This window comes from Salvelinus alpinus, chromosome 2 (genome assembly GCF_045679555.1).
Source record: "Salvelinus alpinus chromosome 2, SLU_Salpinus.1, whole genome shotgun sequence".
NCBI classification, from domain to species: Eukaryota; Metazoa; Chordata; class Actinopteri; order Salmoniformes; family Salmonidae; genus Salvelinus; species Salvelinus alpinus.
The window spans coordinates 51743794-51757458 of NC_092087.1; the positions used below are offsets into that span (position 1 = coordinate 51743794).

The 13665-nt window shown below is 43.1% G+C and overlaps 1 protein-coding gene across 3 annotated transcripts in view; it reads left to right on the forward strand.

The window, feature by feature from the left end:
- Positions 1 to 13665, forward strand: part of slc2a9l2 (solute carrier family 2 member 9, like 2) — a 264735-nt gene that overhangs the window by 204971 nt on the left and 46099 nt on the right. For all 3 annotated transcript variants that reach the window (XM_071384136.1, XM_071384150.1, XM_071384142.1), the window contains one exon: positions 10677 to 10804. In XM_071384136.1, the coding sequence (XP_071240237.1) occupies positions 10677 to 10804 (128 nt within the window). The remainder of the gene's footprint in view (positions 1 to 10676; positions 10805 to 13665) is intronic.

Below are 13665 nucleotides of genomic sequence, written 5' to 3' on the forward strand. Positions count from 1 at the left end.
GCTCCACAAATATCCTTCCCCCAGATGAGAAGGAGCAGCTAAAGCCGAAGAGGTGAGTGTGCCCCAGCAGGTGAGCAGTGGCACAGTGGACGTACCTGGCAAGCTGTGCAGGAACTAGGGCAGGGGTGTAGCCTGAGCAGCGGGATAGAAAGCACTGCGTGTAGAGTTTGTGAATGTCTTTGCAGCACAAGACAAAGTCCGCCAGATAATCAATCTGGTCCAGCACTCTATCGACGAAGCACCTATATGTTTGCACCCCATCACTTGCCACTGGCAAAGAGAGAGGTAGCGGAGCAGAAGATCCGGGAGATGGGAGAGACAGGGTTCATCAAGCCATCCAACAGCCCTTAGGTGGCCCCCGTAGTCCTTGGCACTTCTGTGCAGACTACAGGCAGCTGAAATATGTGACCAGGAAGGATTCCGATACCCTCCCGTGCATAGATGATGCACTGGACTACATCACAGGGTCACAGTGGTTCAGTTCCTTCGATCTCCGCAGCAATTATTGGCAACTGGAGCCTGCCCTTGAAACGAGGCTGAAGAACGCCTTCTCAATTGGACAAGGACTGAGGCAGTTCACCGTGATGCCCTTCAGACTGTAATGTTCCGCTAACCTTCTATCATCTTATGGCGCAAGTGCTGGCCATAATCCCCCGCAACAAGTGTGTGGTCTACCTGGACAACCTCCTTGTGCATGCAGCAAACTTCCGTGGATCTCTGAGGAATCTGTGTATGGTTCTACTTGCCATTTTGCAGGCAGGACTTCAAGCTTCCACCCCAAGAAGTGTCACCTACCGCAGCGGAAGGCCAAGTTCCTAGGCCATCTTGTCAGGGGCAGATCCAGCCACGGTGGTGGCTATTCAGCACTGGCCGACCTCCAACGACCTCTGAGTTGAGAAGATTTGCTGGCCTGGCTTCTTACTACCGAAGGTTCATGAAGGACTTTGCAACAGTAGCCAGCCCTCTACAGCGCCTTACAAACTAGGACCAGCGATTCGATTGGGATGATGATTGTGCGGCCACATTCGCTAAACTGCGTCAGGTCCTTATCAAGGCTCCAGTCCTGGCATAACCCAATCCCCATCATCCATTCATCGTTGACACAGATTCCAGCAATGTGGGCATTGGATCCTTTCTTTCGCAGGAGGAGCCGGATGGGGAACGGGTGGTGGCCTTCTACAGTCAGAGCCTCAACTGTGCCGAGTGCAACTACTGTGTCACCCGGCGAGAGTTGTTGGCTGTAGTACTCCTCCGTACTGACCATACCTCACTCACCTGGCTCCTCACCTTCCAAGAACCACATGGCCAGGTGGCTCGCTGAATAGAAGAGTTACAGGAGTATGACTACCAGATGCAGCATCGGCTGGTTGTCTCCACACAAACGCTGATGAGTTGCCTGAAGAGGAAGACTGCAAGCACTGCTCATCCTTGGAACAAAAGCTCACAATTCAGGCGGCAAAAAGGAGCTCAGCACCCTTGGAGACCTGGAATGACCAAGACCTGAAGAGGGAGCAGGAGGGTGACCCGGTGTTGGTAACTGTTCAGGGCTGGTTGGAGTCCGGCCAGCGGCCTGCCTGGAACAGAGTCTTACCCCTGTGCCCCGAAGCCAAGGCCTACAACTCCCAGTGGGACAACCTTGCCGTTGACAATGGGTTGCTGTTTCAAAGATGGAGGGAACCAACATGCAGGTCGGTGGTGTGGCAGCGGTTGGTGCCTCGTTGCATGCCCATACCCTCAGAAATGTCCATGGGTTGGTGGGGGCAGGCCACTTTGGGTACACAAAGACCCACCAATTCCTCCGAGGAACACTCTACTGGGCTTGCTGCCGTCAAGACACAGAACAGTATGTGCATGCCTGTAACACCTGTACATCCCACATAGGACCAACTGGATGCTACCATGCTCTGTTGTAGCATTACCAAGTGGTGGCCCCCATGGAGCGGGTTGGTGTGGACATCCTTGGTCCTTTTCCCCATGACAGACGTGGGCAATCAATACGTACTTGTGGCCATGGTCTATATTACCATGTGGCCAGAGGCCTACGTGGCCCGACCAGCGCCCCACAACCACTGCCAACAAGCTGGTGGAGGAAATGTTCTGCCGGTTTGGAGCAGCGGAAGAACTCAACAGCGATCAATGGAGACATTTTTAAGCTAAGGTGTTCAACAAAGTCTGTGAGAAGCTGGCAAGACAAGGACCACCCCCCTTCACCCCTAAAGCAATGGGCTCATTGAACGGTTTAATCGGACTTTGGCGATACAGCTGGCCACGCTCACATCCAACTAGCAGAAGGACTGTGAACGACATCTGCCATTGGTCTTGTGGCTGCATACCAGCAGTTCTGATGTTTGGCAGAGAACTACGCACTACAGTGGACTTGCTCTTTGGAAGACCTCTGTGGCCAGAGGTTCCTGGAGATGCAGGCTTGGAGCACTTTCACCACCTAAAGCAGCGCCTGGACACAGCCCACAACTTTGCACAGCATCGCTTGACCGGAGCAGCGACAAAGCAGAAGAGGGCATACGACACCCGCTGTCGAAGTCAGCCTTTCCAGCCTGGCCAAGAAGTGTGGGTCTACAGCCCCCGACGCCAGTGTGGTCTGAGCCCGAAACTAACGAGTCGCTGGGAAGGCCCATGCAAGGTTCTGGAACTGAGATGGTGTATCGCATTCAGCTTTAGACTCGTGGACATGTTGTGGTCATCCATCAAGGTCGGCTTGCGCCTTACCAACCTCATACACCTTGTGTACTGGAAAGAGAGAATGGTTACTCCTCCTCACAGCCCTGGACCACCAGACAATGCAGCGGTTTCGTCACCCGAGGGGCAAGGTCAGAAGGAAACTCCCTGACGGCGCCGGCTCCGATTTCAGGATGGCACTCCCCACGGCAATTAGGACACTGCCCCCAAAGACACCATCCACATTTCAAAATGTAGCGGTGGCAGCCTATCAAATCAAAGTTTATTTGTCACGTGCGCCGAATACAACAAGTGTAGACATTTCAGTGAAATGCTTAGTTACAGGCTCTAACCAATAGTGCGAAGAAAAAAAGGTGTGTGTGTGTGTGTGTGTGTGTGTGTGTGTGTGTGTGTGTGTGTGTGTGTGTGTGTGTGTGTGTGTGTGTGTGTGTGTGTGTGTGTGTAAGTAAAGAAATAAAACAACAGTTAAAAGACATTTGAAAAATAACAGTAGCAAGGCTATATACAGACACCGGTTAGTCAGGCTTATTGAGGTAGTATGTACATGTAGGTATGGTTAAAGTGACTATGCATATATGATGAACAGAGAGTAGCGTAAAAAGAGGGGTTGGCGGGTGGTGGAACACAATGCAGATAGCCCGAGAAATATCAAAATTCTCTAAAACGATGTTGGAGGCAGCTTATGGTAGAGAAATTAACATTAAATTATCTGGCAACAGCTCTGGTGGACTTTCCTGCAGTCGGCATCCCAATTGCATGCTCCCTAAAAACTTGAGACATTTGTTGCATTGTGTTGTGTGACAAAACTATACATTTTAGAGTGGCCTTTTATTGTCCCCAGCACAAGGTGCACCTGTGTAATGATAATGCGGTTTAATCAGCTTCTTGACATGTCACACCTGTCAGGTGGATGGATTATCTTGGCAAAGGAGAAATGCTCACTAACAGGGATGTAAACAAATTTGTGCACCAGCTGTGAAACAGCTGCCGAGTGGGAGAAGCGCCTAGGTCAACAGGCACCTCGATACAATACCGGCACACTGGTCATTCGCATTGACTTTAGTGGCCCACAACATGGCTTGTGTATAAAATGTGGGCCATCAATAAAAAAAACGTTGCGCTGGTAATATGGGTAATATCTTTTGAACTTCTAGAAACAAGCCATTTTCTCTGTAATAATGGTGAAAACATAAGGGTCACGAACAAATCTGGGTTCAGTTTATGTTCTATGAAACTCAGAGGCTGCGGTACAGCAAGCCTATCATCACAACAATTATTATCTGGCTTATTTTTTTCTAGTTTGCACAGCAACATATTTACGAGCAATTTAGAGCAGACTGAAATGGCTTGTGTCAATTTGAGCTAGCTAACTATCTAGCTAGCAAGCAAAAGTCAACCAGCTAGCTAGCTACATTGGCAAAGAAAATATGCAGTAATTTAACATTGGCTAGCAATAAAGATACTTATAAACATGTCAAGGTACCTACCAGGCAGCTGCTGAAAATATTATTCCACTTCAAGAAAATATTTACTAAATAGTCTGAGCTTGTGTGTCTCACCTGTTAGCATGAGGTTGGTCACTGAAACTGATCATTTTAATCTACAGTAGGCATAAGCTATTACTGTAAAGAAATACAGTATGTTAGAGCGATTTTTACAGGAGGCTTCCAATTACAGTTAATGAAACAGTATTTTTTCAGCATTTTACCCATAATGCTGTGTAATCTACAACTGTGCATTCTACAGTGTTTTACTGTTGAAGTTACAGAAAAATCTTAGTGTGTGTTGTTGCAGGGGTCATAACATGTGTTACTATTACTGAGTCAGCTAACACTTTGCTATCATTAAGAAGGCCTTGCAGTACCACAGAATTAGTAAGAAGGCGAGGAGGTAGCCCAATCCATCAGCTCTGTTTTAACCCTCTAGATTCTAAGCCCTGTCTAAACTGGGGGAGATTCTAAAATAACATATTGAATTGTTTTAAGATGGTCATACCAAGGATTATTTAGCTATTTGATTTTGAATTCTACCCAAAAAATATATACAACAATTATTGAATGAAATATTGAATTTGGCATTACTGCTATTAGCCAATAGAAACACATTGAATAAAATATTCACTACATGGAACAACAGATAGTTCAACAAAACAAAATCTTAAGGGAATTTTGTTCTGAAATATCTGTCATATATCTGAGAGATACAGTGGGGAGAACAAGTATTTGATACACTGCCGATTTTGCAGGTTTTCCTACTTACAAAGCATGTAGAGGTCTGTAATTTTTTATCATAGGTACACTTCAACTGTGAGAGACGGAATCTAAAACAAAAATCCAGAAAATCACATTGTATGATTTTTAAGTAATTAATTTGCATTTTATTGCATGACATAAACATGGTAAACATGGTAAAGTGCCTAATTCCTTACATAAGGGAGAGCAGGCCATGTCCAGACTTTCTCGGTGACCTCAAGTACTCATTAACTCTGTCTTTAATGCTTTTTCAGGTTGCATCAGTCATTGACAAAAACATCTGAGACACAGTATTATTGATGAACACCCAGAGGTTCACTGGTAAGCCACATTTGCCTCAGGATCCATCCCAGTTGGTATTCTGTGTCCACTCATGGTATCTCTCTTTGGTTACACATCCTTGGAATAGCAGAACAGCATAACGGTCCGGACGGCCCTTTCTGTGCCTGGTGAGCAATTGGTCAAGTTCTGTTGTCAGAAGAGGAATGGAAATGTCAGGGTGAACCGACGACCTGACGAACCCGCCAGGTATGTTGACTCTGCCTGTCGGAGGTGGAGTTCCAGAGCTCACGTGTGCCTGGCATGGATTGTGACTCCATCTCGTTCCTCGCCCTCTTCAACGCGTCATTCTCCGCCTGATTCTCCGCCAATGCCGCCTGACTCTCTGCCAATGACGAGTGACTCTCTGCCAATACCGCCTGGCTCTGGACCAATGCATCAGCTGTCGCCCGTATCTCTGCCCTCAGATAATGTTTCTCTTTCTGCCGGTCTGCCATCAATGACTCGATCTCGGTCTTAAAAGTTTGAATCTGATCCATGTCCACCTTCATCAGATGAGCAGAATGGTTCCGCCCTGAGCCCCCATCGATTACAGTGGCCTATGATAGAAACGGTAGATCAATTAAGAATTTAAAATGACTCCAACACAAGTGCTGCGTACACATTTTAAGAATCTAGCAAAACTAACCGCTTTCTTGGCAACCATGCGTTTTTTCGGGTGGAGTTTGGGGCTGGGTGAGGAGTACTGGAAAGGTGTGACTTTCAGCTTACAATAGGCCATAAGTATACAGCAGATCGTCGATTGTCCTCACTTTGATTATGCTGTGATAACATACTGTAGCACCATGACCAGGATCTCTATTTATTTAAGTGAGCAGATTAGGGCTTTCAGGAGGAACAGTGGTTGCTCAACTAAAAGTTTTGAGATTATGCTGCGGATTCTTTGTTTTTTAGTATCTAGTACAGACAAAGTTTTTTTTACCAATTAGTATATTTGAGTTTAACCACAATATTTGTTGTATTTTTTGTTCCGTCTTTCCTGGTGGATTAAACTGAAATTGCAACCAACTTTCTATGGCTTGTTTAAAAAATTATGATATTTTGGAGATTATTTCGTTTTCAAATACCCTAAAGTGAGTGAGAAAAAGGCCATTCTTGAACATGGGGTGAGACATTCTTACTAATTTGTAAATAAAGCCACTCTGTTATTTAGAATGATGTATTTCTGTTTTTAGAGGGAGAGAAACCAAAAGCCCACCGTCGCCTCATGGGTCTCCCAGTCGCGGCCGGTACGGGTATCGAACCAGCATCTGTAGCATCGCAGTTTGCACTCCGATGCAGTGTCTTCGACCGCTGCGGCACTCTGGAGGCCCATCCACAAACGTTTTAATGCTGATCATTTGCCTTGCACAAAGTGTAAAAATACAGAGAGGTGTTGGCAAGAGTCTATTGTCCTGCTAATAGACCATAACGGGCTATTATAATACATGGTGTCCAGGTCAGGATAACCAAAACATCTCTTTATTAAAGACGACCAGAAAGAATGTTGGTACTTATTTATTTTGATCCAAAGCCATGAATGAGTGAGTCACTCAGCTTAATGTAGGTGCCGAGGCTGTATGACTGCGCCATCAACTTGATTATTTAGTAGACATCGCTTGCCAATATTCGGTAAACATATATATCTTAAGAATATCATGGAATATAACTGCACATTTTAGTTTCTCTTAGAATAAAAACCTTAGTGTAACAACAGTTTTAGTAAGTAATACTGACGAGTAGAAACCAAAAAATACATGTATTTTTCAGGGTGTGCGTGTGCAGGACAGAGGAATAGCAATTCTTACACTATTGTTCTAAATTCAGTCACCTTCATCCTCATCATTCACTTCATTGAAATTCAATTTTGAATTCGTGCACTACTATCAGTTTCTATTTGGTTTATGTCGCCCATTCATTGTCAGTTAGAGACACATTAGCGCCTTGGGACCCAAAAGCGTAATCAGTGCTCTAACTCCTGCTTGCGTTAGTCTGGAGCAATGAAGCAGTGACGCCGGGTACCGTACTAAACCACAAAAAAAAAAGCAAAATCTCAAAACTTTTAGTTGAGCAACCACTGTAAGTGTGTGTTTGTGTGTGTGTGAGGTATCTGTGTGAAAATTATATGAAAAATCTTAAATTCTTCTTGTATTCCTTGCGGGTCTCCAGACTATTCTAACAAGTTCATCTTGGGCCATTTTCAGTATTTTGTGTCTATGACATAAAATTAGTGAACAGCTCGGAGATTTTGGTGTGTGGGTTGAAATGTTGTCCTTTTGTTTTTATGTCAACATTTTGACCATAGCCACCATAGGTGACATACAGTGACGTCCAAAATTATTTAGACAGTGACACATTTCCCAAGACATGCTAACCTCCCACTATTACCAATAACAGGGGATGTTAGCATTTTTTGGGAGGTACAGTATGATAGTTATGCCTCTGTAACTTTCTCACACATGATTATTCATGATTCATTCATGGTTATCCATAGTCATGGTAGCATCCTTTTTTCTCCCCAATTTCAATCTTGTCTCATCGCTGCAACTCCCCAACGGCCTCGGGAGGCGAAGTTTGAGTCATGCGTCCTCCAAAACATGACCCGCCAAACGGTGCTTCTTAACCTCTTATGGCTGCAAGGGAAATTATTGAGTAGCCAGAAAAAAGGTGCCCATTTCAAACGGCCTCGTACTCAATTCTTGCTCGTACAATATGCATATTATTTATTACCTTTGGATATAAAACACCTTCTAGTTTCTAAAACAGGTTTAATTATTTCTCTAAGTGAAACATAACTCTTTTTACAGCCCATTTTCTGGAAAAAGTGAATTTTCCAAGAAGCTATGTCTCTCTTCAAGATACTCTCTATAAAAGGCCTTGGCACTTGGGACTGTACAAACACGTCACACATCTTCCCCTGGTTGTCATGCGGAAGTGAGAGAAAAAAGGACTTGATTATCTCTGTCAGGGACTGAAAGGAACCTCTTTGAGTGATAAGTGCGCACTTTATAATTTTTTCTGGGCGCGAAGTAGGAACTGGACCGCGCTCCTGGAAAACACTCGTTATAGGTGAATATGACCTCCAGCTTCGATTTTCTTTGATACATGTCACAAAATCATCCTAAAGTATGTTTTTTCAATATACTTTAATTATATTATTGAAATTTATTCTGGACTTTAGACGTGATGCGACGCAAGAATTTTGTCAAGACGGAGAGGTTAGCATGGCATGGCCAGTGTGTCATGCTAATTCAACAGGGACATCGTTCGTTCTAGGTCCAAATGAACACGGTTCTGAACAAAGGACCCTTTGGAGAACATTCTGATGGAAAATCAACAAAGATAAGGACCCAATTTGGGATGCTTTTTCATATATCTGTCGAACTGTGCTATCGCTAGCGTTTGACTAGAATCAATGCTGCTGTGTGCTAGCTATTGTAGTAAGCTAATATAACGATATATTGTGTTTTCGCTGTAAAACACTTCAGAAATCGGAAATATTGTCTGTATTCACAAGATCTTTCTCTTTCATTAGCTATCCACCATATATTTTTCTGAAATCTTTTCTGATGTGAAATTAGAAGTAGACGTTGGTGTCTGTTTTCTCTGGCTACTGCCGTGCGATTTCTTACTGTAGCTATGATGGTAGCAGTAATGTAAAACTGATTTATAGCTAAAATATGCATTTTTTTTGAACAAAACATAGATTTATTGTGTAACATGTTATAGGACTGTCATCTGAGGGAGTTTTTTCTAGGTTATTTAGGTTAGTTCTAGGTTAGTTAGGTTGGCTTTGCATGCTAGCTGCATGCTAGCTGCATGCTACCGGTGCTGTGAAAAATATGTCTCTCTTTTTGTATTTGGTGGTGAGCTAACATGAATATATGTGGTGTTTTCGCTGTAAAACATTTAAAGAATCTGAAATATTGTCTGTATTCACAAGATCTTTCTCTTTCATTAGCTATCCACCATATATTTCTCTGAAATGTTTTCTGAAGTGTAATAAGGTAGTTGACGTTGGTGTCTGTATTTTCTCTGGCTACTCCCGTGCGATTTCTTACTGTAACTATGATGGTAGCAGTAATGTAAAACTGATTTATAGCTAAAATATGCATTTTTTTTGAACAAAACATAGATTTATTGTGTAACATGTTATAGGACTGTCATCTGAGGTAGTTTTTTCTAGGTTATTTAGGTTGGTTCTAGGTTAGTTAGGTTGGCTTGTGCATGCTAAATGCAGCCTACTTGTGCTGTGAAAAATGTCTTTCTGTCTTTTTTTATTTGGTGGTGACCTAACATAAATATATGTGGTGTTTTCTCTGTAAAACATTTAAAAAATCGGACATGTTGGCTGGATTGACAAGATGTTTATCTTTCAAATGCTGTATTGGACTTGTTAATGTGTGAAAGTTAAATATTTTACAAAAATAGATTTTGAATTTCGCGCTCTGCACTTGGACAGGCTGTTGTCATATTGATCCCGATGTCGGGCTTGCAGCCTGAAGAAGTTAACACCCGCCCACTTAACCCGGAAGCCAGCCGCACCAATATGTCGGGGGGAAACACCGTTCACCGGACGACCGAGGTCAGCCTGCAGGCGCCCGGCCCGCCACAAGGAGTCGCTAGAGCGCAATGAGCCAAGTAAATTCCCCCGGCCAAACCCTCCCCTAGCCTGGACAACGCTGGGCCAATTGTGCGCCGCTCTGTGGGACTCCCGATCACGGCCAGTTCTAATACAGCCCAGGATCGAACCTGGGTCTGTAGTGACGCCTCTAGCACTGCGATGCAGGGCCTTCGGCCGCTGCGTCACTCGGGAGGCCCCAAAATATTACACTTTTGACTAATGTACATGTAAGTGAATTATTGGTTCCCTAAAATGGGTTCTATGAACAAGGAGTTCTGGAGTAAAGCCAAAACAACAACAAATGTGTCACAATACTTTTGGACCTCACTGTGTAACTAACTAATATAACTCACTATTTCTGACATAATCTAATGAGTCCATGTTTAGTACACCTAGAGTACAAGCGTAGATATTGATCAATAGAAAATACCTGCTGTCACAATGATAAATTCCCTGTGTCTAGCTTTTGATTTGCCAAATCAAGCTGTCAACTTTGGTCCAAACAGGACACGGCTGTTTGCCTATCAATGTCCCCAGACCCTAATAGAATGCGTGCAATGGTACAGGGGCTGTGCTAGTGATGATGATTAATTGTACCTGTAACATTCCATTGGTTCCATTATATCGGGCAAGCTAAATCAGCAGTATCTCATGTATTTCAAAGTATATGTATTTGACCCAGGTCTATTTGAATTAATCTGACTGATACGGTGTCCATTTTAGGACAGACTCTGAGGATTGATTGTTGACGAACTGTGTGTTTCTGTTCTTTTCTTCTCTCTCAGGTGGCATCCCCTTTGTACTGACCGGAGAGCTGTTTGAGCAGTCGTACCGACCCGCAGCCTTCATGATCGCAGGGATCGTCAACTGGATCGCCAACTTCGCAGTCGGACTTTTGTTCCCATTCATGCAGGTGAGTGTGTGTGTGATTGGCTGTGTGTGCATATCTTCAAATGTGTGGCTATGCGCTTACCAGCACTATCAGACAGATTCAGGACAGATTTTGGCCAGAGTGAGCCCTCTCATCGTCACACCACTTTCAACCAGCGGTTTTCAGTTGCGGCTGAACAGTTTGGTTGTGTGTTTAACTCTGCCTGTAAACACGCTGGATGATTCAGAATCCATTGAAGAGCTTGAACGATTCATTGGCGAGAGATACTTACGAACTCAAAGAAACATGTCGCTGGTTTCGGAGGATTCAAGCATTGTTAAGGACAACCAACCCAATCAACAAAACAAACCAAAACCAGGTTGGCCAATAGGTATCAACGATGGAACCAAACCATCCCCTAGTAAGAGGGCGCGTGTGTGGCGAGTGGGGAGAGGTTTACTGATATGGATGTTGACTTGATATCTTGGATATATTACGAGAGGACATCAATGCATTATGTGCTAGTCTAGAATTCAGCCAACGTCAGATTGATGATCTAAGGAAAGAGAACACAGCGCTGAAAGGTACTGTAGACTCTATTCATAGCAAGGTGGAGGTGGTGCAAAGGGAGAACAAACAACTTAAAGAAACCTTGCTTGATGTACAGTGTCGATCAATGCGGAACAATCTAATATTTTCAGGGATACCGGAGAAAGACAACAGCAGAGGCTGTGAGGACACTTTATGTCAACTCAACTTAAACTGCCCACTGATGTTGTGCGTAATGCCACTTTCTCCAGAGCCCATAGAATAGGTAAGGCCTCTGGAAATAGGCCACGGTCTATTATTGCATGTTTTGACAAATTTAAGCAAAAGGAAATGACGAAGAACATGGGCAGAGAACTCAGAAACACTGATTTTGGAATGAATGATCACTTCCCCACCGAGATCAATGAAAGGAGAAAAAAACGATATCCCGTCTAGAAGGAAAAGCGTTGCCTTAATCAACGAGTCTCCATGGTGATGGATAAACTTTATATCAATGGGCAATTGTATCGGGACTCTAGAGTAACTCCATGGCTATTTTAATTTAATGTTCAAATCTGAGTTTGTGTGTTGTAGTGTATCAACTTCAACTATAACGAATACATGCTCTATTGATCTCCACTTGATAAGGAAAGGGTTGCATATAGCTCAGGTTAATGTATGTAGCCTTCCTAACAAAATACATGAGGTTTTTAACTTGGTCAACATAAATAATATTCATATCTTGGCCTTGACCGAAACGCATTTAGATGCATCTGTAAATGATGGGCAAATTAACATTCAAGGATATAGTCTACTGAGAAGGGACAGGAATAGGAATGGTGGGGGTGTTGCACTGTATATTCAGAATCATATACTTTTTAAAAGGAGGGATGACATTAATCTATGTCAAATAGAGGCACTATGGGCTCAAGTACATCTGCCTCACCAGGCACCCATATTGGTGGGATGTGTGTATAGACCTCCTAGCTCTAAGGTGTCCTATCTGGATGACTTATGTACTGGGTTTGACCAGGCCACAGATAGCAACAGAGATGTATTTATCTTGGGTGATTTTAATATAAATTGGAAGGATCACAATAATTCGAATATAACAAAATTGATGAGATATGCCAAGAACTGTGGTTTGAAACAAATGGTTAATGATACTACTAGATCTTCAATTAAGCTGGGTCATCGTTCAGACACATGCATTGATCTGATTTTCTGTAATATACCATTGCAATGCTTAAAAGCCAGATCAATGCCAGTGGGCTGGACAGACCATAATATTGTGACCATAACCATGAACACCAAGGTTCCAAAGAAACCCCCTAGGATTGTGGTCAAGAGACATTTTAAAACATTTAATCATGAGCTATTTCTAAATGATTTGGCTGCTGTACCCTGGGAGCTGATTTATCTAGAGGATGAATCACGCTACAGAATGTTTTATTGATTTGCTCACTGAGGTAATGGACCATCATGCCCCTATAAGAAAGAGTACAGTTGGTGCTCGTCCATCTCCATGGATTGATGATGAACTTGGTGAGGTTTTTTCTCAAAGAAATATGGCCAAAGTCTTAGCAGCCAAGTCAAATTTAGAAATTGATGAACAGAATTATAGAACATTACGTAATTATGCAGTTAAATTGAATCGAAAGAAAAACAAGTTATTTTACAACAATGCTTTTATTGATTGTAAAAATGATTCTAAAAAGGTATGGAACACAGTTAAGGGCTTACTTGGTACATCTATCTCATCATGCCCATCTAGTGTGGAGGTTGATGGGAGAATAATAACAAAACCAGTTGATATTGCCAATCATTTAGCAGATTTTTTTACAAAGAAAATTAAATTACTGAGCAATAATGTAAACATACATTCTTCCAAACAAGCTATTGTCCAATGGATTGATGATCATATTATGAGCAACAAGATCTGCTCTTTTAGTCTGCAAACGGTGTCAGTGGAGGAGGTGTTAAACCTATTGAAGTCATTACCTGATGGTAAATCTACAGGTTATGGTCTTATGGACAATTTTTTGCTTCGCTGTGCTGCTCCCCAGATTGCAGTTCCACTGAGATACATATTTAATTGGTCACTGGAAAAGGGGATGTTTGCCAATGTATGGAAGCATGCGAAACTGTGTCCTATTCCGAAAGACTGCAAAGAACCCATTACTCCTGCCAATAGTCGACCAATTAGTCTACTCCCTACACTCAGTAAGATATTGGAGGGTATTGTGAGTAGACAAATATGGGAGTACATGGAAAATAATGATCTGATTACAGCCAAGCAGCATGCTTATTGCAAAAACCATTCCACTACCACTGCATTGGTTGACATGACTGACCAGTGGCTCAATGCTATGGAT